Source organism: Ceratotherium simum, chromosome 11 (assembly GCF_057802395.1).
Source record: "Ceratotherium simum simum isolate JZ-2026a chromosome 11, ASM5780239v1, whole genome shotgun sequence".
NCBI classification, from domain to species: domain Eukaryota; kingdom Metazoa; phylum Chordata; class Mammalia; order Perissodactyla; family Rhinocerotidae; genus Ceratotherium; species Ceratotherium simum.
The window spans coordinates 23,266,973-23,293,661 of record NC_141910.1 but is presented as its reverse complement, the minus strand read 5'-3'; the positions used below and the strand labels follow the sequence as shown (position 1 = coordinate 23,293,661).

General features: G+C 37.3%; 1 protein-coding gene and 1 long non-coding RNA gene across 2 annotated transcripts; one reads left to right on the top strand and one right to left on the bottom strand.

Annotated features, from left to right (window-relative positions):
* LOC147915951 (uncharacterized) lies at window positions 1-11,626 on the top strand. Its single transcript, XR_015553643.1, has 4 exons — window positions 1-794; window positions 4,282-4,379; window positions 4,834-4,893; window positions 10,385-11,626. It is a non-coding gene; the product is annotated as an uncharacterized LOC147915951 (long non-coding RNA).
* Window positions 11,627-12,998: 1,372 nt separating this feature from the next.
* On the bottom strand, window positions 12,999-26,610 carry CCT4 (chaperonin containing TCP1 subunit 4). The gene is made up of 14 exons (XM_004435643.3): window positions 26,358-26,610; window positions 23,359-23,411; window positions 21,937-22,026; window positions 20,860-20,968; window positions 19,827-19,969; window positions 18,443-18,564; window positions 17,966-18,098; window positions 16,860-16,999; window positions 15,971-16,067; window positions 15,775-15,885; window positions 15,544-15,674; window positions 15,157-15,391; window positions 13,450-13,563; window positions 12,999-13,205 (listed from the first exon to the last, which is right to left on the bottom strand). The coding sequence occupies exons 1-14, from the start codon at window positions 26,482-26,484 to the stop codon at window positions 13,191-13,193; spliced, it is 1,620 nt and encodes a 539-aa protein (XP_004435700.1). The 5' UTR covers window positions 26,485-26,610; the 3' UTR covers window positions 12,999-13,190.
* Window positions 26,611-26,689: the final 79 nt, after the last annotated feature.

The following is a 26,689-nucleotide window of genomic DNA, read 5'->3' as shown; positions in this document are numbered from 1 at the left end:
ATCTCAGAACAGCGGCAAGGTTTGCATTCTGCTACCTAACATGGCTCCCCCGGGAGCCAGAGAATGGGAAGGAGTACATTTTTCTCTGATTGACTTGAGAGCTAGCAGAAATCGACCAATCCGAAGGAGGCTGCTAGTTATCCCACTCGTGTTCTTCTTGCCCTGACCAATAAAAGCCAGAGTTCGGTGGAGCCTGGCCCACCCACCAGTGAGTGACAGTACAGTTGTATGAACTGGGCGTTTGCTGCTTGTGTTCACCAGCTTTATAGTAGTGGGGTTGGAGGGTGCAAGCGCTCACCAGTAACCACAGACACACTCCATTTCCACCTCACCCTACCACCATTTCCCACTCGAGATTTGGGTGCTTCAAATGGCGCCTCCCCCCTAAGCCGCGTGCCTGTAGGAGAGGCCTAGCCTTAAAAGAGCAGATGAGGTGCCGTCTCAGCCACCTGCTACCTAAGCTCCTGCTTCCTGAGGCTGAGGCTGCTGCAACCTCTCCCTCTCTATTCTTCAGCCTCCTTGTGCCCCCGGACCTACAACCCTACAACCAGCCATTGCCACCATAAAGTTAGGGTATGCAGCATGCGTGCCCCGTCTGGAACCCATCTCTGAGGTCTGAGCCTTTCTTGTTTCCAAGCCTTTCTTGTTCGCGGGTCTGGAGTGTGAGCACCTGCAAAATCCCCTACTCTCCCACTTCCTTCAGGCTGCTCTTTGTTTTTGCTGAGATTTGCTTCGCACGCTGGAACAGATGCTGGCTGGATTCTGAACAGAAGCCAGAGCTGGAAGCCCATGAGGTATGGACACCCCAAGTGACCAGAGTAGGGACTTCCGGTCTTTCACATGCGGCTGGTTCTGTGGCTGCATGTGCCCCTCTTGGGATTAGGTATAAACCTGACCCCAAAACAGCAATAGAGGTCTACATGCTGAAGCACTGCAAATGGAAGATTAGGCAAGAATAGAATAGAATGGAAGGAATGAGTGTGGAGGACACGATGTGTAGTGTATGTAGAAGAGCAGAAAAGTTTCCACTCACCAGCAATATTCTAAATTTGCAGATATCTGATAACATAGCCTCAAAGTATACAGAACAGAAATGGACAGATCCACAAGAAGAAAATGACACATCTTACATCATTATAGGAAGAATTGTTTTTGCGCTTTTGAATTGAGATGGAACATATACACTGAAATGAATAGATCTTAAAAGTATAGATAGATGAATTTTGACAAATGCATACACTCATGAAATCATACCCTTATTAAGATATAGAACATTTCCATCATCTCAGAAATTCTCCTTGTACCCCTTCCCAGTCTGTTCCCCATTCATCCCCTTGACTGTTCTAGAACTTCATATAAATGGAATCATACCATATGTACTCTTTTTGCTCAGCATACTGTTATTTTTCTTTGAGATTCATCCATGTTGTTGTATATATGAGTAGTCTGTTTCTTGTTAATTGCTGAATAGAATTCTTTGCTTAAAGAGATAATAATCTTCCAATACTGGAGGAATTTTCCTCATTTTTTGGTGCTATTCATAATGTAACAGACAAGATATACTCATATTTAATCTGCACTATTAACCTTGTCTTTATCACTATCTTAAATCTATCCATTCACCTGTTGATGGTCATTTGGGTTGTTTCCATTTTTTGGCTGTCAATTTGGGTCCTTCAGGAAGCAGACACCAAGAAGGAATTAGAAGTGCAAGAGATTTACTGGGCAAAATTCCTGTGAAAGAAAAAGGAAGAGGAGCAGGAAAGTCTTCAGGCCAACATACGATCTGACACCTTAGAAAGGAGAGAGGGAAGGGAGAATATTGTGTAGGAGGAGGTTGAAACTGCAGTGCAGCTCTGAGAAAGTCTCAGCTAGTTAAAAAGAGAGCTCCAGTGCTAAGATTGCTCATAGAGGAGTTCTGCAATGGGCAGAAATGGCCAGACCCTACCAGCCCTACCATCTCAATCATTGGCTAGAGCTCCCTGGGAAGAACATGTTCTCAGATGGAACACTGTGAAAAATCCTAAAGTGCTGGTATGCTGGTAAATGGTTACTGAGAGACTCTCTGGGGGAAAGTGTGTGTGTGTGTGATGACACACTTATTGTAAATTTTAGTGATATAAAGGATTGTAGCATACAACTTAGAAATAACAAAATATACTCTTTACTGTGACTTCCTCATAAACAATTGATTCTCCCAGAATACTTTCCTTAGTTTTTGCTGAACTCTCGTATCTGAAGCCAGCCTGTGGTTGCAGTTGATTAACAATGTAGTTCCAACATGGATATTGGTTGATATTTTTGCTTATATTAATAAGGTGAAAGTGAAGTAATCAAAATGTATGTCAGAATTTCACTTGTTTTTCAATATCGTGAGCAACTTCTTCACTGAAATAAATACTTTTCTAATATTGAAAGAATTTTCCTTAATTTTTTGTGCTATTCACAATGTAATGGCTACAGGCACCACACAATTTTAAGTTTTTTTCCTGCATTATGAACATTTTCCCTATCAATCACTTTAAGTTTACAAGTCCAGTTTGTAGCATTTGCTGATTTCCATGGTGTCAATACTCCCACCAAGGCCAATTCCAAGCTACCAATGTGACATCACTGAACATGAACTTGGGGAAGGATGTCCAGTAGCACACCATTATATAGTTTTTCACTGCAGAGATACAGTAGGTGCAAATAAGCTCAAGAGCATATAAATATAAGTAAAATATGGTAACAGAAGAGGAGGTAAAGAGTTTTGAGAAATTATCTTTGTTTTGAACATTATTTAATTGTAATTTAGCAAAACTAATTTTTAATAATGGCTGTGTTTAACAAATTAGTAATGGCTGAAAATTTTACAGTCAACTCTCTCAAGTCCGTACCAGCAGGCTCCAGCACACTGCTGTATCCATTGACTGCACTCCTCAGAGCAGATCCTGTCTTTAGGGGACATCCTAGCAGCTCAGCTCTATGGCCGCCACATTGGCTACTGTGAATAAAGCAGCTGTGGACAGTCCTGTGGAAGTCTTTGATACATTTGTGTACATATGAAGGGGTATAGAAGATTTGAACAGCACAATTAACAATTAGATAATACATAGCTATTGGATGATAACATAGCTAATATATATATATTAAAAAAACACAATTGGAGAGTATACATTACTTTAGGAACACATGGAACATTATAAAAGGTAACCATAGTACATAAAGCTAGCGTCAACATATTTCAAAGGATTAATATCAAACAATCAACATTCTCTGATCACTTAATGCAATTAAGTTAGAGAATAATTAAAGAATAACTAGAAAAGCCTTTTCAGTTTGGAAACTTTAAAATACTTCTAAAAAACAATTCACAGGTTACAGAAGAACTCATGACAGAAATTATAAAATCTGTAGAATAATTATATTTAAATTACATATGAAATAAATATAGTTGCTTAGAAACCACTTAAAATATACATTAAATATAAATTGTATATTTTATTTATATATTAATATGTAGTATGATAATATATAATATAATATTATTATATAATTATACATTAACTTGTAATAATTTTTTGTGTGTGAGGAGATCAGCCCTGTGCTAACATCTGCCATTCCTCCTCTTTTTTTGGCGAGGAAGACTGGCCCTGGGCTAACATCCGTCCCCATCTTCCTCCACTTTATATGGGATGCCGCCACAGCGTGGCTTGCCAAGCAGTGCGTTGGTGCGCGCCCGGGATCCAAACTGGCGAACCCCGGGATGCTGCAGCGGAGCGCGGTCACTTAACCGCTTGCACCATCGGGCCGGCCCCTTAACTTGTAATAATTTATTAATATATTTAATAACATATATTTTAAGTGGTTTTTAAGCCACTAAGTTTTGGAGTAATTTTTTAATGCAGAAGTAAATAATTTGAACACTTGGTTATCAGTATAGCTTCTAGAATGCTTCAGATGATTCTAATGCGTTACAGGTTGGAGAACCAAGGCTCTAATTCTTCTCTAGGATACCTGACTATTTCCTTAGTTCCATTTGCTCTCTGGTCCTCTTGCTACCTGCTGCAGTACCAGAGTCTACATCTCTTGTGCTAAAGCAACATTGACTACACCCATGGAGGCTCTGGCTCCTTACACCACTTCCAGACGCAGATGAAGCACTGAACCAGTGGCCCAAGATCTGGCTTCCCCAGCATCTGACTGGAGGCACTGGGCAAGAATCAACACCCTGGGACAAGCGTTGACCAATGAGAGAGATGGGAAACTGGCAAATTAATTTCTTTCCTTTACCCTTAGATGGACAATTCTAAGTCACAATGACTCTATGGTGGCTGTCTGGACAAGTCCTTCATGAACAGGAAACTGAACTTAATTTGCTTTAAAGCTATGGCCAGGTCAGTAATTCATACCTTGTATTTATTTTCCACCTTTGGCTGTCTCACTTATATATCTATAGAATAATATATTACTATGAGTTAATATATATTTATATAGTATAATTTATTTATTTATTTATTTTTTTACCCCAAAGCCCCAGTAGATAGTTGTATGTCATAGCTGCACATCCTTCTAGTTGCTGTATGTGGGACGCGGCCTCAGCGTGGCCAGAGAAGCGGTGCATCGGTGCGCGCCCGAGATCTGAACCCAGGCCACCAGTAGCAGAGCGCGCGCACTTAACCGCTAAGCCACGGGGCCGGCCCTATATAGTATAATTATATTAATAAAGTGGCTTTAAACTACTTAAAATATATATTAAATAAATATAAATTATATGTTAAAATATATTGAATGAATAGCTGAAACTCTATACACACTAAACAATGACTCCCCATTCTCTTCTCCTCCCAGCCCTGGCAACCACCATTCTACTTTCTGCTTCTATGATTTTGACTACTCTAAGTACCTCATGTAAGTGGAATCATACAATATTTGTCTTTTTTGTGACTGGCTTATTTCATTTAGCATAATGTCCTCAAGATTCATCCATGCTGTAGTGTATATCAGAAATTCCTTCCTTTTTTTTTTTAGAAATTCCTTCTTTTTGTTTTTGTTTTTTTGTGTGTGTGAGGAAGACTAGCCCTGAGCTAATATCCGTTGCCAATCCTCCTCTTTTTTGCTGAGGAAGATTGGCCCTGGGCTAACATCCGTGCCCACCTTCCTCTACTTTATATGGGACACTGCCACAGTATGGTTGACAAGCAGTGCGTTGGTGCATGCCTGGGATCCGAACCCTGGGCCACCAAAGCAGAGCACGCCACCGCCACTGGGCCAGCCTGGTATTCTATTTTTAATTTTTTGAGGGACTGTCTTACTGTTTTCAATAGCAGCTGTACCATTTTAACATTCCCACCAACAGTACACAAGGGTTCCAATTTCTTTACATCCTCGCCAACACTTGTTTTCTGGTTTTTTGCTAGTAGCCATCCTAATGGGTGTGAGGTGGTATCTCATTGTAGTTTTGATTTGGATTTCCCTAATGATTACTGATGTTGAACATCTTTTCATGTGGTTATTGGCCATTTGTATATCTTCTTTGGAGAAATGTCTATTCAAATTCTTTGCCCATTTTTTAGTTGGGTTGTCTGTTTTTTTGTTGTTGAGTTTTAGGAGTTCTCTATATATTCTGGATATTAATCCCTGATCAGATATGAGATTTGCAAATATTTTCTCCCTTTCTGTGGGTTGCTTTTTACTCTGTTGATAGTGTCTTTTGATGCACAGAACTTTAAAATATTCATGAAGTCCAATTTGTCTATTTTTTCTTTTGTTACCTGTGCCTTTAGTAAAACATTCAAGAAATTACTGCCAAATTCAATATTGCGAAGCTTTTGTTCTTTGTTTTCTTCTAAGAGTGTATTGTTTTAGGTCTTACATTTAGGTTTACATTTGATCCCCTTTGAATTAATTTTTTGTATGGTGGTAGGTAAGGATCCAACCTCATTCTTTTGCATGTGGACATCCAGTTTTCCCAGCACCATTTGTTGAAAAGACTGACCTTTCCCCATTGAATGATGTTGGTTCCCTCATCAAAAATCATTTGACCATATATGTGAGGGTTTATTTCTGGGCTCTCTGTTCTATTCCATTGATCTAAAAAAATGTCGGTCTTTATGCCAGTACCACACTGTTTTGATTACTGCAGCTTTATAGTAAGTTTTGAAATCAGGAAGTGTGAGTCTTCCAGTTTTGTTCTTTTTTTTCAAGATTGTTTAGCTATTTGCGATCCCTTTGATTCCATATAAATTGTAGGATGGGTTTGTTTCTATTTCTGCAAAAAATGTCATTGGGATTTTGATAGAGATTACATTCAATCTGTAGATCACTTTGGATAGTATTGATATTTTAACAATATTAAGTCTTCCAATTCACGAACATAGGATGTATTTCTGTTTGTCTTTCTTTCAGCAATGTTCTGTAATTTTCATTGTGCCAGTCTTTCACCTCCTTGGTTAATTCCTAAGTATTTTATTCTTTTTGATCCCATTGTGAATGAAATTGTTTTTGTAGGGGCCAGCCCCGTGGCTTAGCAGTTAAGTGCATGCACTCCGCTACTGGCAGCTTGGGTTCAGATCCTGGGCGCGCACCGACGCACAGCTTGTCCACCCATGCTGAGGCTGCGTCCCACATACAGCAACTAGAAGGATGTGCAACTATGACATACAACTATCTACTGGGACTTTGGGGAGAAAAAGGGAAAAAAAGGAGGAGGATTGGCAATAGATGTTAGCTCAGGGCTATTCTTCCTCAGCAAAAAGAGGAGGATTGGCATGGATGTTAGCTCAGGGCTGATCTTCAGATTGTTCACTGTTGGTGTATAAAAATGCAGCTGATTTTTGTGTGTTGACTTTGTATCCTGTTACTTTGCTGAATTCATTTATTAGTTCTAATACCTTTTTTGGTGAAATCTTTAGGTCTTTCTACATATAAGATGATATCATCTGCAGAGATCATTTTACTTTTTCCTTTCCAATTTGGATGACTTTTATTTCTTTTTCTTGCCCAACTGCTCTGGCTAGAACTTTCAGTACTATATTGAATAGAAGTGGTAAAAATGGGCATCCTTGCCTCGTTCCTGATTTTAGAGGAAAAGCTTTCAGGCTTTTACCATTGAGTATGATGTTCACTGTCGGTTTTTCATATATGGTTTTCATTATGTTGAGGTAGTTTCCTTCTATTCCTGGTTTCTTTTTTTTCTTTTTTTTGTGAGGAAGATCAGCCCTGAGCTAACATCTATTGCCAATCCTCTTCCTTTTTTTCCCTTTTTCTCCACAAAGCCCCAGCAGATAGTTGTATGTCATAGCTGCACATCCTTCTAGTTGCTGTATGTGGGATGCCGCCTCAGCATGGCCGGACATGCAGTGCATTGGTGCGCACCCGGATCTGAACCCAGGCTGCCAGTAGCGGAGCGCACGCACTTAACTGCTAAGCCACGGGGCCAGCTTGCCAATTCCTAGTTTCTTGAGTGTCTTTTTTATCATGAAAGTGTGTTGAAAATTGTCGAATGCTTTTTCTGCATCAATTGAGATGATCATGTGTTTTTTCCCTTCATTCTGTTAATGTGGTATATTACATTGATCAATTTTCTATGTTGAAATATCCTTGCATTCTAGGAATAAAATCTCACTTGGTCATGGTGTATAATCCTTTCAATATGCTGCTGAATTTGGTTTGCTAGTGTTTTGTTGAGGATTTTTGCATCAATGTTCATAAGGGGTATTGGTCTGTAGTTTTCTTTTTTTTGTAGTGTCTTTGCCTTTGGTATCAGGGTAATGCTGGCCTCATAGAATGAATGAATTAGAAAGTGTTCACTCCTCTTCAATTTTTGGAAAAGTTTGAGAATTGGTATTAGTTCTTTAAATGTTTGGTAGAATTCACCAGTGAAGCTATGATACAGGGCTTTTCTTTTTTGGGAGATTTTTGATTACTGATTAAATCTCCTTACTAGTTATAGATCTCTTCAGATTTTCTATTTCTTTGTAATTTAGACTTGGTAGCTTTTGTGTTTCTAGGAATTTATCCATTTGATCTAGGTTATGTAGTTTGTGGGTTTGTGGGTGTACAAATTGTTCATAGTATTCTCTTATAATCGTTTTCATTTCTGTAAAATTGGTAGTAATGTCCTTACTTTCATTTCTGATTTTATTAATTTGTATCTTTTTTTTTTCTTAGTCTATCTAACTAAAGGTTTGTCAATTTTGTTGATCTGTTCCAAGAACCATCTTTTGGTTTCATTGATTTTCTCTATTGTTTTCTATTCTCTATTCATTTATCTCTGCTCTGATCGTTATACTTCCTTCCTTCTAGCTTTGGGTTTAGTTTGTTCTTTTTCTAGTTCCTTAAGTTGTATAGTTGGGTTGTTGATTTGAGATCTTTCTTGTTTTTTTAATGTAAGCATTTATAGCTATAAATTTCCCCCTTTGCACGGCTTTTGCTGTGTCCCATAAGTTTTGGTATGTTGTATTTTCATTTTCATTCATTTCTAAGTATTTTCTAATTTCCCTTGTGATTTCTTCTTTGATCCATTGGTTTCTTAAGTGTTTAATTTACATAATTTTTAAAATTTTTGTTTTCCTTTTGTTATTGATTTCTAATTTCATCCTGTTTTGGTCAGAGAATATATTTTGCATGCTATCTACCTTTTAAAAATCTCTCGAGACTTAATTTGTAGCTTAACATATGAGTGTATCCTGGAAAATATCCCATGTGCACTTGAGAATTTGTATGCTGTTGTTGTGGAGCGGTGTTCTCTACGTGTCTGTTAGACCTAGTTGGTTTATTGTGTTAAGTCCTCTATTTCCTTACTTTTTTCTGTCTGGTTGTTCTATCAGTTATTTTGAGTGGGGTATTAAAGTCTCCAACTATTATTGTAGAACTATTTCTCCCTTCAATTGTCAGTTTTTGCCTCACATATTTTGATGTTGTCAGGTGCATAAATGTTTGTAATTGTTATATCTACTTGTTGTGTTTAACCTTTTAATAATATATAATGTCCTCCTTTGTTCTTATAACTTTTAAAAAATTTAAATTCTACTTTCTCTGATAGTATAGCTATTCCTGCTCCCTTTTGGTTACTGTTTGCATGGAATTTTTCCATCCTTTCACTTTCAATCTATTTGTTTTTGGATCTAAAGTCTTTTGTAGATAGCATATAGTTGGATCATTTGTTTAAATCATTCTACCAATCTCTGTTTTGATTGAAGAGTTTAATCTACTTATTTAAATTACTGATGACGAATTTACTTCTGTTATTTTTCTATTTCTTTTCTATGTGCCTTATAGGTTTTTAGTCCCTCATTTCATGAATTAGTCATGTGTCGCTTAATGACAGCGATATGTTCTGAGAAATGCATCGTTAGGTGATTGCGTCATTGTGCGAACATCATAGAGTGTACTTACACAAACCTGGATGGTATAGCTTACTACACACCTAGGCTATATAGTAGTAATCTTATGGGAGCACCATCACATATGCAGTCCGTCATTGACTGAAACGTCATTATGTGGCACATGACTGTACTGTCTTTTTTGTTTAGTTGATCTTTTGTAGTGAAATGTTTAAATTCCTTTCTCATTTCCTTTTGTGTATATTCTATAGCTGTTTTCTTTGTGGTTACCCTGGGGATAACATTTAACATCCTAAAGTTATAACACTCTAATTTGAATTTATAGCAGCTTAACCTCAATAACATACAAGAACTCTGCTCCTTTATAGCTCTGTCCCCACCCCTTTTAGTTGTTGAGGTCACAAAATTATATCTTTATATATTGTGTGCCCCAAAATATAAACTAAATAATTCTCTTAAGTGCATTAGTCTCTTAAAATTATGTAGAAAATAAGATTTGAAGTTACAAACTAAAATTAGAATACTAGCTTTTAGACTAATAATTTTTTCTTTAAATTTATCAGTCTCTTAAATCATGCAGCACAGTACAGTTAAAAACCATTGTTACAATACCAGCTTTTGAGTACCCATGTATTTACCTTTATTGAGATCTTTATTTTCCATACAGCTTCAAGTTACTAATATTCATTTGCATGACTTGAATGCCAGAAATGAATTTTATATTACTGAGTGCTGGATTTTATTGGGTCCTTTAAAGCGTTTTTTTTTTTTAAAACATTTACTTATTTATTTTCCCCCCAAAGCCCCAGTAGATAGTTGTATGTCATAGCTGCACATCCTTCTAGTTGCTGTATGTGGGACATGGCCTCAGCACGGCCGGAGAAGTGGTGCGTCGGTGCGCGCCCGGGATCCGAACCCAGGCCGCCAGTAGCAGAGCGTGTGCACTTAACTGCTAAGCCACGGGGCCGGCCCAGGCAATACCCTTCTGATGGCTCTGATTCTGTGTATTACAATTCTGGCTGATGAGAATTTATTTACTTATTTTTGTTGTTTAGGAAGATTCACCCTGAGCCAAGACCCATTGCCAATCTTCCTCTTTTTGCTTGAGGAAGATTTGCCCTGAGCTAACATCTGTGCCGATATTCCTCTACTTTGTACATGGATCGTTGCCACAGCATGGCTGATGAGTGGTGTGGGTCCCCACCCAGGATCCAAACCCGTGAACCTGGGCCACCAAAGCAGAGTGCACCAAACTTAACCACTACGCCACAGGGCCAGCCCCCTGATGAGAATTTAAACTATTCCTTGCCTGTTGGAAACTTTGCTCTGCTGCTTTCCGGTGGTTATTCCAGGGACTCAAGATAATTTTACCCTACAGATGCAGAAACAAGTCCTCAGCCAAAAACTCAAGACTACTCTACTCACCTCTGGAACTATCGCTGTAAATCTTCCTCTTTTCTAGTACTTTGTCCCACAACTAGCTACTTCAGTCTTTCTGAACTTGGATCCCTATCTCAATTCAAAAATACTACTAGAAAAAATATTAATCTGTACATCTAAGAAACTCAAGAAAACCCAAAGGGATCCACACTTGAGACACATCATAGTCAAACTGCTGACAGAGAGAATCTTAAAGAGGCAAGTGAACAATTTGAGCAAAATATTCATTTCACATTTGCTTATGTGATTTCCTCAGGAAAAAAGGTGAACACAGAAAAGTGCACCCAGTTCAATCGAACTGCTTAAGAACAAAACATACAAATGTACACATCTCAAAACACCCAGATAAATCAATTCACCTTTATGAGCCACACCCATCCACATCTGGTGTTACAACTTTGTCAGATTTCAGATAACCCTCCTTCTACCACTTTGCAATGACATTTGCTGCAACTTCCAACATCCACTTGCACAAGCAAGCGTTAGGTATTTTTCAACGTAAAGTGGCATATTTAATATAGTATGTATTTCTTAATCATTTAACACGTTTTTACTAGGTTCCAGTTGTTTGTGTTACCGATGAAATTTGAGTGTTGTGCCCCTACCCCCATTTCTTCTCTAAGTCCTGTGGTTTTTATTGTACAATTTTGCACACCATGATTCTAGCTATACATCATGTTATAGAACTGACTGTATGGCAAAATGTCAATAATTGCTAAATTTAGGTGGAGGGTATATGATGTTCATACTATTTTTTAAACTTTTCTATATTTTAAAAATTTTCATAATAAAAAGTTGAGGGTGAGCAATAAATAGCACTCAAGAGAAAAGAAAGTATGCAAAACTTCTGTCCCATTAGGGTAGTCATCCTTTCTCATTATTAAAAGTATACCTTTTAAATACTTAACAGGATGCATTTCCCTTCATTACTTTAGAATTATAACTATAACAAACCTCTATTTGAGCTTTCTTATTTGGTCTTCCATTCCCTAAAATACAACTGGTTTGATTATTTTGTAAACTGTTATAAAACCCAAGTCAAACCCTTAAAGTAGTTAGTGGCTTAATTTATATCAAAACAAATTTAACAGAACAAATGATTAAGAAACATTTGTCTTGGAAGAGTTCCTCTTAAGACTTTTGTTATATAAACTACTTGTATATTTAGGTCTATAGGTATAGCCTAAGACACACAGAACCTTGTGCTGAATAATTCATAAAAGTTCCAATCTAAGTAATTTGAATTAGAGAAGTATTTTGACTAAAAGTTTTTAGAATACACCACATTGGATTGTTCTATGGTAGCTAGAAAAAGCATATTTTACAGCAAGCTCCTAATATCCATTAAAATGAGAATTATGGAATTATTAAATTCTAGACTATCCAGAAAGTCATCTATACATATTAAGACTTACCATTTAGCAAATTAGTTATTTTAGTTAACTACTTGTCAGATACAAAAGCTTCAGACTGGTTGGCTAAAATTCTTTCTCCACAAATGAGAACCCCAGTTGCCTTCCTAACACTCTTTGTGAAATACACAAGGTAGGAGATGGCGGGAGTGGTGCCAGATAACGTAGGCCCAATTTATGGTCCCCTTTAAAGGTATGGCTTTTATGCAAAGAAAATCAGAAGCCATGAAAGCTTTCATAAAGGGGAGTGCCTTACAAGTTTAAAAAGATCACTAGCTATAGTGTGTGCAGAACTGACTGAAAGGTGGCTAAAGTGAAGGCAGAGACTAGTTAAATTTTAATTATTCATGAGACATGCTTGGATCAGGACAGAGGCAATGAAGATGTTTAAAACCACTGAAAACTTACTAGTTAAGAATCTCCTTTGTATAAATAAGATTCACTATGTATATACATATACTTTTATTTGTAGAAGGAATCCCAGTTAACACAAGAGTCATTATTCTTAGAGAAAGGGATTAGGATGATAGGATGGAAGGAGCCTTTCATTTTTCTGTACTGTTAAATTTTTAAACAGCATTTACGGTACTTTGATATTTTTATGTAAATGGGGATTTATCAGGGTGATAAGCATATTGGGCCATTTTTTTCTTCTCAATGCTTCCGTTTAAAAAACAAAAGCAAAAAACACTGCAAGTAACCAGGATTAAGCCCTAAGGAAGTCAAAATGTAAATGTGAAGTCATTTTCTCCTCTTCTTATATAGGTTTTTCAAGAGTATCAGAAATAATAAAAGTTGGGGGGGACAACAATAAATCTGCCTTTTGAAACCAAATATTTAATATTTTCATAAATTGCATCAATACAATTTCAAGCAAATGCCAACTGGAAGACCAGGCCCAAGAATTCATAGAGGAAACAATCTTCCAAACAAGGAATGCTAAGGTGATCTTCCACTCCAGCTGCACATCAGTGGTCATGGTGGTGCCAGTCGGCCAGTGTTATCCAGATTACCGAGTGTTTACCTGACAAAAGAAAAACTTAAGTTTCAAAACCTGTAATCACAGAATTTTAAGGATGGAAGATGTTTAAGGCAATTATCCAAATCCCCCGTAATTTTACAGGTGAGAAAAGATTACAAAAGTATGAACTATTATCACCTTGATGACTAGCAAACTAACATTTACTGCCCACCCTAAAAAAAAAAACCTCTTCAAAAAATACGCCTTTTTGACCTTGTAGGGAAACGCACAATCTATATATACTTACCACATCATCAATTTTCAGGATGCTTCGGACAGTTTCAGTTGCTAGAGTCAGTGCACTGACTGAAACCAACAGAGGCTGGACAACCAGTTCCTCCAAAATGTTGGAAATACCACCCTGCAATCAGTACAAGTTGCTTTTAGTGTTTGTAATTATACATTTCACCAACTACACCGTTACCAGTATGCCTCAAGCCCTTTTCAAACCTAGTTTCCCTTTGGTCTAGTCAAGAGAGTAAGACATTCTCTACCAAGCTCTTCTCTACACCATAGGTTATATTTCAACTAAAATTTGGAAAAACTGAATTAATGCTGGATTCCCCCAATACTGACTCAAAAACAACTCCTCCTAAGTATGTTTTATTTAAAAATATCCTAGCAAAAATTAGGTAGATGATCATAGTAATGAAAAGTTATGACATCTTTAGTGTTCAAATCATCTCTGAATCCTAATTCTGAATATGGCCAAGTATGATCTGCTCTGCCTTTCTCTCTCTTGCACTTCCCATTTTTAAATTCTTACTGCCACTATCCTAATCATTTTTATCCCAGGATCACTGCTGATGGCCGTAACAGGCAACCTCATCTCCCGTCTTCCCTCCTTAAAATACTCATCACCTTAGGCTCTTGGTTAAAAGAACTTTAGTGGCTCCCACCTACTGGAATAATAAAAACAAAACACCCTGCGTGCCTCAATACCCCAGGGCCTCCTCATTCTACCTTTTACCTGATCTTTCCAACCTTAAAGTCCACTATATCACCAACATATAACCTCTGCTTTGGACAAAATGAGTAACTTCTTGGTCCCTCTCACCTGTAAACCACTGCTTACCCAAATGAAATTTCCTCACCCCCTACCAACCAAAGTTGCATCTTCATAAAGCTTTCCCTAACCAGGTAGCGTCCTCCTTTGGAATTCTGCACCATTCAAAAAATACCTTGGGTTTTCAGGTTTTTTTCCTATTATGTATTATTTCTCTCCTCAATAGGAAGAGACATTAATTAAATACTAACACAAAAGGGGAATTTATTACTGTTCTCTGTGTTTACCCTACACAACCACACTAGGCTGGTGCTTACAACAGCAGCAATTAATATTTACATAGTGTTTACTATATGCCAGGCATCTTTGTAAGAGCTTTCTAATTAGTAATACAGTTAAGCCTCACAACAGGTCTATAAGGAAACTATTAATTGTCCGTTTTTACAATTGAAGAAACTGAAGCACAAACTAAGTACCTTGCTAAAAGTCACACAGTCAATAAGTGACAGAGTTAATGAAAAATAAGACTTCTCACTTAAGGCATCATCTTTATTCTCACTCAATGGTATATACATTAATTAATCCGAGGTCTCACATTTAAATCCAGGATTACTCTACTTTTAATTACAAAGCTTTTTTTTTTTTTTTTTTTTAAAGATTTTATTTATTTATTTTTTCCCCCCAAAGCCCCAGTAGATAGTTGTATGTCATAGCTGCACATCCTTCCAGTTGCTGTATGTGGGACTCGGCCTCAGGATGGACGGAGAAGTGGTGCCTCGGTGCGTGCCCGGGATCCGAACCCGGGCCACCAGCATCGGAGCGTGTGCACTTAACCACCAAGCCACGGGGCCGGCCCACAAAGCTTTTCATTGAGTAGATGATTATGAAGGTTTTAACATTTTTATATTAATCAACATTTTCTGCAATAATTAAAGATTAAATTATTACCTTTCGGACATTAATGCCTGTAGTTTTTTCTCCTTGGGCATGACGGTTTCTTAGTTCTGTCACTGTAGAAATGGGATTCAGGCCAGCATTTTCAGCTAGTGTGGATGGAATGACCTCCATAGCATCTGCAAAAGCTCGAACGCAATAGGACTCCATACCACTCAATGTTCGTGAATACTCAGTTAACCGTAGGGCCAGCTCTATTTCTGGAGCACCACCTCCTGCAATAAGAGCTCTGAAATTCACAAATATATTTTTAGCCTATTTTATCCAACAGAAAGCTATTTTTAATAATTATTTAAAGAATAATAATAATAATTTATACATTAAAACGGTCAAAATACAGAAATTTTAATGTTCAAAATGTTACTTAGTAATTTATATTACCTCTTCTTCACTAAACAGCGAATAACACATAGGGCATCATGAATGGAGCGCTCAGCTTCTTCAATCACCAATTTGTTAGAACCACGAACCACAATTGTAACTGTTTTTCCAGGACTTGTACAGCCTGTAATCTTTAGTAAACAACTCCAAATTAGGTATTTGAAGTAAGGGTTAAAATAAACAAACCAAAAATGCAGACACATAAAAACTTAATTATAATAATACTGTTACCTTCAGCAGTTTGCCAGAACCATTTAAATTGACCTCCTCAGCTAACTCGGCTGATCCGAGCATGTCAGCAGTGAACTGGTCAATATGAGCAACTGGTTTGGTTCCAATTGTCTGGGAAAAATAGTCAAATCCACAAATTGAGACAATATTTGATTACTGGACTTTTTCATACATACAGATGTTAAGAATATTTTACCTTACAAATGAATTCAATGTCTTCTCTTTCAATATCCTTAACCACCATAATCTTCATTTTGTTCAGGAAATGTAATGCAAGATCACTCAGAGCATCTCTAAAATATAAAATCAGCAATTATGTCACTGCTAGGTTAAAAAAAACCCATTTTGCTGTCCAACTACCTTTTAAGGGTTTCATTATTTTACCATTGTTTACATGGCCGGTGACTCAAATTATCTGTGAAGGAAGATGCTTTAAATAGTTTACCAAGTTTATGAGCTCAAAATCTTAAATACAATTTCCTGTGTGCGTGTGTGTGTGTGTATTTTTTTGTTGTGAGGAGATCAGCCCTGTGCTAACATCTGCCAATCCTCCTTTTTTTTTTTGCTGAGGAAGACTGGCCCTGGGCTAACATCCGTGCCCATCTTCCTCCACTTTATATGGGACGCCGCCACAGCATGGCTTGCCAAGCGGTGCCTTGGTGCGCGCCTGGGATCCGAACTGGCAAACCCTGGGCCACTGCAGCGGAGTGCGCGCACTTAACCGCTTGCGCCACCGGGCTGGCCCCTCCAATGTATATATTAGAATGTACCCTAAGGACACTATTTGTAAAACACAATGAGGTAATTATGTCATTTTCTTAATACTAAATGAGTATATCTCTGATAATTAAAACTAAAGAACTAAAAAAGAACTAAAATTTCAAGGCCAGCAAATGCATGGCCCTCTAAACAATGGGAAGAGAACTCACTTTAGAGGATTTATCAGAATATAACAATGCCCCAAAATGCAGATTCAGTCTAGATTTCTAGTCATTTACCCACCTGAAATATTTCTTAAAAAAAATGCTAGAGGGGATCCAAAATCAATTATCATTAAGAGGTGAACAAAATAAATAGCCCCACACCTTAGAATAGACTTCTGTATGAGAAGGACATTACATCCTGTTTTTTTAATTTGCTTCACTAAATTCAGAATATAGGCTCTCTCCTCTCGCAGCACTCGGTCCATCTGGACATAGTCAGAAACTACTATTTGGTTATCCATCTGTTTAGAAAAAGAACAACATATTAATGATTTGCATTCTAAGAGTTTTTAAGCAAAAAAGCAAAATATTTTTAATGAAAATATTATATATAGTATAAATTCAATGAAAATCATACCAAACAAATTATGTAGACAAGCATAGAAAAGGTCTGGAAAGATGCATATGCACCAAACTAAACTCAGAGTTTTTACTTTCATCTACATATCTTGCTGTCTTATTTACATTACTTACAAGTACATTTCAGTTGCATTCTTTTTACTCTATGACTTGTTATAAAAAATGATATGCTGAAAGCAGGTACCAAGGACAAATCTTGTTTATGTCAAAGACTGATAAAACAAAGTTAATTTTTGTATGGGTTAAAATTTGGGGAACAAACAACACAACAGGAAACCTGTAGGCCAATACAATGTAAAATGAGAGCAAATCAGAGAGGTGACAAGATCAACCACCTCCTTTAGGGAATGGCACTTACAACTAATAGATATGAAAATGTCTTACACAAAAAACAACTTCTTCAGAGTATGGATAATAAACTGGTTTAAAGTTTCATTTACACAAATGTGGGACAAAAGATCTCCCTGCTATTGAAGGATGAGTTAAAGTTTCCCTTCTCAGAAAGCTAGAATGAATTTGGAAATTCACTTACATAACCTATAACTTTTACAACTTTTACATAAGGTATTTTTATTATTTCATACATATATATCCCTATTGTTATTTGTCTTCACCTGTGAAGTAAGTCAAAGCTCAATTTCAATTAAAAGCCAATTTAGGCTATAGATTTGTTATGTTTGTCATCCAACGATTTCTAGTTTTGTCTTGATTTTACTAATTCTTTTGAGAGCTATGCTTTTTTATCACTAGTATCAGCTTTTCCTATTTTTACAATAATGAACAAAAGTCTGAGTTATTAGAAAATTTAACACATAAACAAGGAATTAATTTCATTTGGTTCTACTTACATCTGTTTTGGGAGCAGATAAGCAAAACTGAATAAGCCCAATCTTAGCCTTCTCAACTCTGGTTATGCCAGAATTTGCCACCTTCTGAGTTAGAACCAGCCCTTCTACCAACTCACAATCATCAATTGTCCCACTAAGAAAAAAGAAAACGAGGGGATAGTTAACAGGGGGTAGAAATCTTCCAGTTTAACATATTAAAAATCATCAGTCTAAAAAAATGTGCTTCAGCCTCAATCAGATTTATTAGTGCCCCCTTCCTGAACCTCTTTGATCACACTACTGCCCTGCCATCATAAGGTAATATAAACAAATTCTTGAGATTCCCACACTAATACACGTTCTCATGAAAACAAAACCAAAAAGAAAAGAAAGCTTTGTGATTTTCATCTAGGTATTTTTCATTTAACTATTTTTGGCAATAGCTTATGTTAACTTTAAAAATTAATTTTTATTAAAGTTATAATTAGAGCTGCTTACCCAAGTTTCTTAACTATTTTAATATCTCTAAGATCTACACTAGAAGCTGTGGCTGGGTCAATCACTTTCATCACTGCATTTACACTCATTGGAGAAAGCAGACTTGAATATTGAGAGACAACCTAGAATTATTAAAAAAAAAAAAAAAAAAAAAAAAGTCAGTTTCACAACAGAAAAAGTCCTACTTCTTTAACGACCAAGGTATTCAAGAAGTAATCTTAATCACTTTTTTTGGGTGGCGCGGGAAGTGGGCACACATGAGAAAACATTCCATATAAACTGTCTTTTCCACTCAGGTTGTCAGTCACCAAGGGCACAAAATAAAAATATGTAGTTTGTTTTCCTCTTTTATTAATATAGTAGTTGGGACTGTCTTGATTACTAATAATTCTGTACGAAATCCAAAAAAGCAAATTATGTGGAAGTTATCCGTCTAAAATGAATTTGTGATTGTATGTTATATTATATGCACCCCTAACACTGAGGGGCTGATAAAAATAGCTAATGGCTAACATTTATTGAGCACTTATTATATGCCAGGCAGTGGTCTTAGCACTTTACATTCATATACTCATTCAATCTACAGATGAATATGAAACAGACTCACACAGCTTAGTTAAGTGATGGAGCATGCACTGAACCCAAGCAGTGTAGACTCTATGACCAATGCTTGTAGCCATTATGCTCTTTTGTCCACATTAGTTCTGGGGACATTCAACAATATCACTTAGTATCACAAATACTATCTAGTTTTCCACTTAACATTCAAAGAAAATGAAGGTGTCAACATAATGCTGATGAAAAAGAGAAAGAATGGGGGGGTTGCATCACACAGGACATGACAGAAAACAGAAGGTGACATGAGTTCCCAAGAAACTTAAGTTCCCAAGACATCAGTTTCACAAACAACTTATTATCAACATTATAAGATTTAATATAATTTTTGACTTCTATTTGTTGTCCATCTTGGGTTTAGTTGAAAAATGATATATATTGGTGGCACACAAAATTCTACTTACATACTTCCTCTATAACAAAAGCAGCATAGACAATTAATTAAGAGATGGACTATGGATGGGCAGCCCTGACTTGGGTTCAAATCTCAGCTCTACCTCTTATTAGTGGGTCTTGGATGAGTTATTTAACTTCACTAGACCTAATTTCCTATCTGTAAAATGGGGATGCTACGACTTACCTGAAAGCCTTGAAGGAGTAAATTTTACTTGAACTAATTCAGTTATACCAATTACTTTAGTTACCCCTAGTCACTCTTGAGACTTAACATTTATGAACTGTATAACATCAAAAATCACAGCATGAGAGTAGCAGTTCTTAATGAACCTTAAACTGTAATTTTACAATGATCCCTTAGTGCTTTTCTCACCTTTGAGTTCAATGAAGTGGTCGCACTATTTAACAAAGTTTCTCTGTCACTCAGTTCCACAGGTCGAGACATGTCAGTCAATATTTCAATACCCTTTTCCAAAGCCTTCTGGAATGACTCAGAAATGATGGTTGGATGAATCCCTGCCATTTGTGGAAGTTTAGTTATTTATTATAACAAATAAACTACATATTTGACTTGACTTCAAAGTTTTCATTAAAATTTCAAAGCAGTCAAATTTTTAATTATTCTTAACTAGAAATTAACTTAGGCTTCAGTTATAATGGTTTCAATAACCTTAACTGCTAATTATGGCTAATAATTTATTTCCATTTAATTTGGAACAGATCAATTACATATTCATGTGATATTTAAGACTGAAACCGGGGCCGGCCTGGTGGCACAGCGATTAAGTTTGTGCTCTGCTTTGGCGCCCTGGGGTTCACAGGTTCAGATCCCGGGTGCAGACCTACGCACCACTCATCAAGCCATGCTGATGCGCTGTCCCACATAGAGCAACTAGAAAGATGTATAACTATGTCATACAACTATCTACTGAGGCTTTGGAGAGAAAAAAGGAGGAAGACTGGCAACAGATGTTAGCTCTGGGCCAATCTTCCTCAAAAAAAAAAAAAAAAGATTGAAACCAATTTTATACTTTTCAAAACACCACAAATGTACATAAGTAGAATAAGTAACTCGAGAGTCGCTAATATGATTAAGCACTATCTACCAAAGCAAGAACCCATTCTCTCTCTCTCAAATCACTGATCTCATCCACAGCCTAAGATTAGTAACACCATCACCACTCAGTTTTGAAAAGCAAAATTTTATCAAGTTCCATTTTTGCCAGAAGCCTGGCAAAAAAACAGAAGCAAAAAGAAAAAATTTTCTAATTCATGATAATCACAGCAAAATTTAATCTAAAAATTCCTAATAAAAAGATTAGCTATTCCAAATTAAATCTTAAATCTCTTATTACTTAACTTTTTGCCTTTATTCAGTAATAAAGCATGTCCTATGTCCTACCCACCTTTCTGAAGAAGCTTTGTACAGGAATCTAAGAGAGAGCCAGCAATGATGACCACTGATGTGGTGCCATCTCCTGCTTCTATATCTTGAGCCTTAGATAACTCCACCAGCTAAGTGAACAGAACATGTCAGTTGCTCAGTGAGAAATTTGAGAATCTAATATCCTCTAATTTAAATATAACATCAATGGCCTTCACATCAGTTTCACAATTTATTATCAACACTATATTGATTACTATCAACACTATAAGATTTAATATAATTTTTCACTTCTATTTGTTGTCTATCTTGGGTATTGTTGAAAAAATCACAACATGTATTTGTGGCACACAAAACTCTACTTATATACTTTCTCTATAAGAAGTTATGATTTCCAGTTCAGACTGTGGGTTGTAAATTTTTTCTTCCCAGCTACTTACAAGTTCCTGTCAGAAAGCATAAATGATATTGTACCATAGGTACCCTGTAGATTTGGAAGCTATGAAATGGGGCACTCAGAGGAGAGTAGAGTGCCAGTTTGGAGTCTTTTGCCAAGTTTATCTGAACTGACCCAGTATAAGCACAATGTGATTCGTGTTTAGTCATCTCTATATAATTAAGACGAACTTTTTAATGGATAGAAATTTCTAAGGAACTTGCTTTTGCTGATATGGTAACTTTTCACTTGACACTGGAATCATCATTATGATCCTTAGTTAAATGGGTAATTGTTTTTTATAAACATCAGTGCAAGTTTAGACACGATTCATTTTGCATACAATTAAAATTATTTTGCTCTCTTCTAGCTAACACTCATTGAACAAACAATTTGTACCATTTCATATTTTTATCTCCTCCTTCCTCAATTGTATGGCACATTCCTGTGGACAAGGACAAGGTGATTTATGTTTTATTATGACCTTGAACTGAAGAGCTAGACATATAATGTATCCTAAAAATACACCTGTCTTGCATAAGGAGAAAAAATTTTCACCATGCTTAAATGGTATCATGTGACCACATAAAACAAATTTAACTGTATACCAAATATCAAACAATACACTTAAAAAAAAAAAACTCACCTAAAAATTATACTTACCATTCTGGCTGCTGGATGTAACACTTGCATTTGTTTCAGAATGGTAGCACCATCATTTGTAATGGTCACATCACCTTTTCCATCTTGAATCTGGTAAGTTTGGTTTTTTCAGTAAGTTACATTTCAAAAATTTTGTTTTCTTTACCCAGCATTAATATGACACCCTAATTAGCTCTACTAACTTGACTATTTCTTAGTAGAGAAATTAATTCATGTTTGCATAGTGCTTAATTTCAAATTATCTTCCTTTACATTAGTATAGTCACGTGCTGCATAATGACGTTTTGGTCAATGACAGACCACATATAAAATGGTGGTCCCATAAGATTATAATGGAGCTGAAAAATTACCTAGTGACATTGTAGCAGTCATAATGTCTTAGTGCAACACATTACTCAAGTGTTTGTGGTGATGCTGGTGTAAACAAACCTACTGTGCTGCCAGTCATATAAAAGTATAGCACACACAATTAACTACAGTATATAATACTTGATAATGATAATAAATGACTCTGTTACTGGTTTATGTATTAACTGTAAGGGTGTATCATCTTGATTTCCGTAAGTACACTCTTGATGTTTACACGATGATGAAATCGCCTAATGACGCATTTCTCAGAACGTAGCCCCATTGTTAAGCAACACATTGCTGTATAATGATTTAAAAGTATTCAGTAATAGTCCAACTTTACAGATGAAACAGTTGGCTTTGTTCCAGGATACTTAAAAGTGAACGAATCTAGACACTAAAAAAGATACCATAAAGAATCACTATCATTCCTGGGTTCTTATTAATAAGAAGCAATACCATGGATCCCCAAAAAGACAGTACCATGAATGTGGTGAAAACAGTTCTTATAGTCAACACACTAATGTGCTTCTTAGTACTCTCAACAAAGGGCAATAGCATAACTAGGAGGAACAGACTTTAAAATATCCAGAGGGAATAATGATCTGTATATCATCCAGACAATCCTCCATATTGTTTCCTTACCTCTCATTTTGGATGTTAACTAGGACTAAATTTGAGGGTATATTACTCAAAAGTTATTGGAATGTATCTGTTTTATGCTGCCAGTCAACCAAGCTAGAAGCAGAGTTGAAATCCCATAGACTTGTGTCAGGTCACAGTTACATCAATAAGGAACACTGAACTGAAGCCCTGACACCTAGCCTTACTATACTTTCCATCTAACTACACAACAGATAACTACTTTTGTGTATGTACTTTCATTGCTTAAAAAGCACTAAAAGCCAAAATATGAATTATAGTTAAATCCTGTTCACCCCAAAGTAATCTATCCCTCTTCTGAACTATAAAAGTACCTTCTAATACTTTTTACTTTTTTGAACAGCACATTTTGACTCTCTATAGAGATCATGCAGTATGGATGGTAGCACCCATTAAGTAATGAAGGATTACCATTTTATCCATTCCTTTTGGTCCAAGGCTTGTTCTAATTGCATCGGCAACAGCTGTAAACCAAAAAAAAAAAAGAAGAAATCAAGACTCTAAAGAACAACCCATTTCTCTCCTCAAATAATCATTTTCTCTCTATTAGGATATGGTGTACAACAGTTCACTGTGTCCACCAAAAAAATTCATTGTCTAATAATAATTGACTGGAAACAAAATAATTATGTTACTCCTTTAATTGTATGACACTTCACCTTTTGTTGTTAAACTCACTGTACGTAATACTTGTGCTCCGCCTATGGCAGAATAAATTTTAAGGATTTACCTAATCTTCCTTTAAACATCAAAATGGTACAATCTAGTTATGTGCTAATTGAGGACTATTTTTTTCTCCATTCCTTAAAACAAAACAAGCAGACCTCCTAACATACTATATAATTCACTTATTTGTTTACTCTCTGTCTCCTCTAACTACAGAGCATAATTTCTGAGGGTAAAGACTTTTGTTTGCTATTGTGAAGCTAGAATATGGATAGCCCAAGTAAAAAAATACCCTTTGACCCCAGAACAAAAACCCAAGCCCCACCAAAAAAAAAAACACCCCAAACAAAGGCCAAAACCTTAACTAAAAAACAAAAACTAAAATCATAGCTTTTGGTCATCATTAGTACGTTATGAAACATCTCTGGATATACAGTCTACCATTCTAAAGTTACTTATTCTTATTACTTGTCCATGAGAATATTTCTATTTTATTAATCCATTTGTTTTCTTAGAGAAATTGGAATTGACGAACAGTACTTGATCCCCTTGTCTTTGACAAATCCAGGACAAATGATTAAATCTTCCCCTTTCGCACATACCATCTCACCCCATCTACAGAGGCCTGAGATTGTGCCCCAGTTTTGTATACTCCACAACTACCACAACGCTTCCCTCCATATTGTGTGAACAATAATACACAATCTTAAAGAGCTTAAGAGAAAATACCTGGTATAATTTAAAAATTATTTTCTACTTAATTATTTCATAATTTGGGGCTTCTGTTCCTAATTATCAAGTCAATTTTACCCTTTCAGGCGATTTTAGTTGACCTCCATGACCATTATCCTATAAACAGACCGAGTCACTTTAGAATGCCCTTCTATTCATCTATGTGAAGACTCTAGAATAACACACTATTCAAAAAATAAGATTTCAGACAGCTTACATCTCTGAAGGTGTCTGAAGTTTAGCATACTGTGTGGATGACTCATGCTGAAGAGTACTAGAACTACTACTACTTTCATGTGTGTGGTCTTTCAAAGCATCAACCAATGGGATTATCTTTTTGGTAACATAAAAAAAAAAAACCTGGCTCCCCAAATTAAACTAAACATGCACCTGGCAGCAGCTTTTCTCAATTTGTAGGGTTTTGTCCGACTTGGAAAGACTAGTCGTGCCCCTTTGCTCTATGAGTTCTCCTCACTTAAGATATAGAGCCAAGTTCATAGACAATTTAGGTGACATTTCGTTCCTATATGCATACCTCTCTTGCCCAGTCTCAATTCTCTGTGCACTGCTGTTTCAAAGGTTACTACAGTAAACCTCCTATTCTGTATCTTCCTTCTTTGTTGACAGTCTACTGTATTATATAGCTCTTCTGACCCTCCACACGGCCCCAGAATTTATCTGACATCTAATGTAATCAATCTAAGCTTCAATTATACTCCCTAGACAACTATCTACCAAATTTTATTTCCAGGTATACATTCTCTCCTGAACTTTCAAATGACTCCTAAATCTACCCATCTGGTCACTCAGACCTCTCCAACTCATTCGGCCCAAATCACAACCTCTTCTCTCTTCTTCCAGCATCCTTCCTCCAGTGTACCTACTTCTTTTAGCATCACCATCACGCGCGCAGTGACTTGGGCCGATGGCCTCAAATATCTGTAAGGCTGTACTTTATATACGTGGCTCTTTATGTGCTTTCTTCTTTAATCCTCACAGCAAGTGTACAGGTTAGCTCTTACCTCATTACGATGAAGAACAGCTGTAGTGCAGGAGCTACGCCAAACCCTTTCCAGGACACCAGGCCCTTCAAGATTTGGCCCCATTCCACCTTTCCAATCTCACCTCTCATTTCTTCGTGCACTTTATTCTCTCACCGAAAGAAATACTCACTGTACTCAAGACACACCACGGGCAAGATCTCTAAGCCTTTGTTCTCACTTTTCCTTCCAGACTCTTCTATCTCAACCAGACTTCTCTTAATCCTCACAATTCTAAGAGAAGCGAACATTTTCCTCCTCAATTTTACACATAACGAAAGCTTGGCTAGAGATTAAAGGTCACAAAAGCCACGAAATAATGTAAATAGAATGCAACTCAGGTCGTCTTAATTTCCACCAAGAGCCGAACACTGTTCTTCAAAAAAGGTAAACTGTCCCTGTGTCTCGATTTGCTGGTGTTCGGTTGCACACGCAGAGAGGACACAAAAGCACAGTGTAGCTTTTTATAATTATTCTCAAACGAGTCGGGTAAGTCGGTTCCCCACACCCCGGTACAACGGGCCCCGCCACAATTGAAGCGCGGAGAGTTTACCAGATTCGCTTCAATAGCTGCGCCGAGAAAAGCTTACTTAAACGATATTTTTGTAAGAAGAAAACTGGAAAGTACTGTGCAAACAACATTCTACTAGTGGACCTAATCAGCAGATAAGCGGCAGCTCTTAAGTGTCAGATCCCAAGGGACCGCCGCACGCGGGCCTCGGCCGCTTTCTGCTGAAGTGTGATAAATGGTGCACAACCCAGGATGGAAAATGATGGCCGTCTAAGACCCAGACTGGGGCAAGTCCAAAGGCCTCCATACTTGGGGTCTGGAATTCTCCGCAGAAAACAGAAAGAAGGGTCCCTTCACAGAGCTGCTTCTACGGGAGGACAAGAGGGGATCACCTAAAACAGAAAATGAGCCGTGCGGAGCGCGACCCCGCAGGGCCGCGGGGAAAGCCCGGGAGGCGATACCTTTGGCCGCGGAGATGTTGCTGAAGCGGATCTGGGCTGGCTTATCGCGGTCCTGATAGGCGCTTTTCCCGCGGCCGCCGGCAGTCCCGGCGGGCGCCCCGCTTCGGGGTGCCACGTTCTCGGGCATGGCAAGCTTTGCGGGGTCTGCGCGGACCCAGGAAGGACGGATGGACTCGGATTCGGACTCGGCGCAGACTAACGGTTCGCGTCCCCCACCTTCACGAATCTTCCAGAAAACGGAGCCGGCGCCGGGAGGAGGAGGTTGAGAAAGGGGCCTGCCTGGCGGCGCGGCGCCGGCATGACGTCACAGGCTGCCCCCTGCGCGCCGGGTG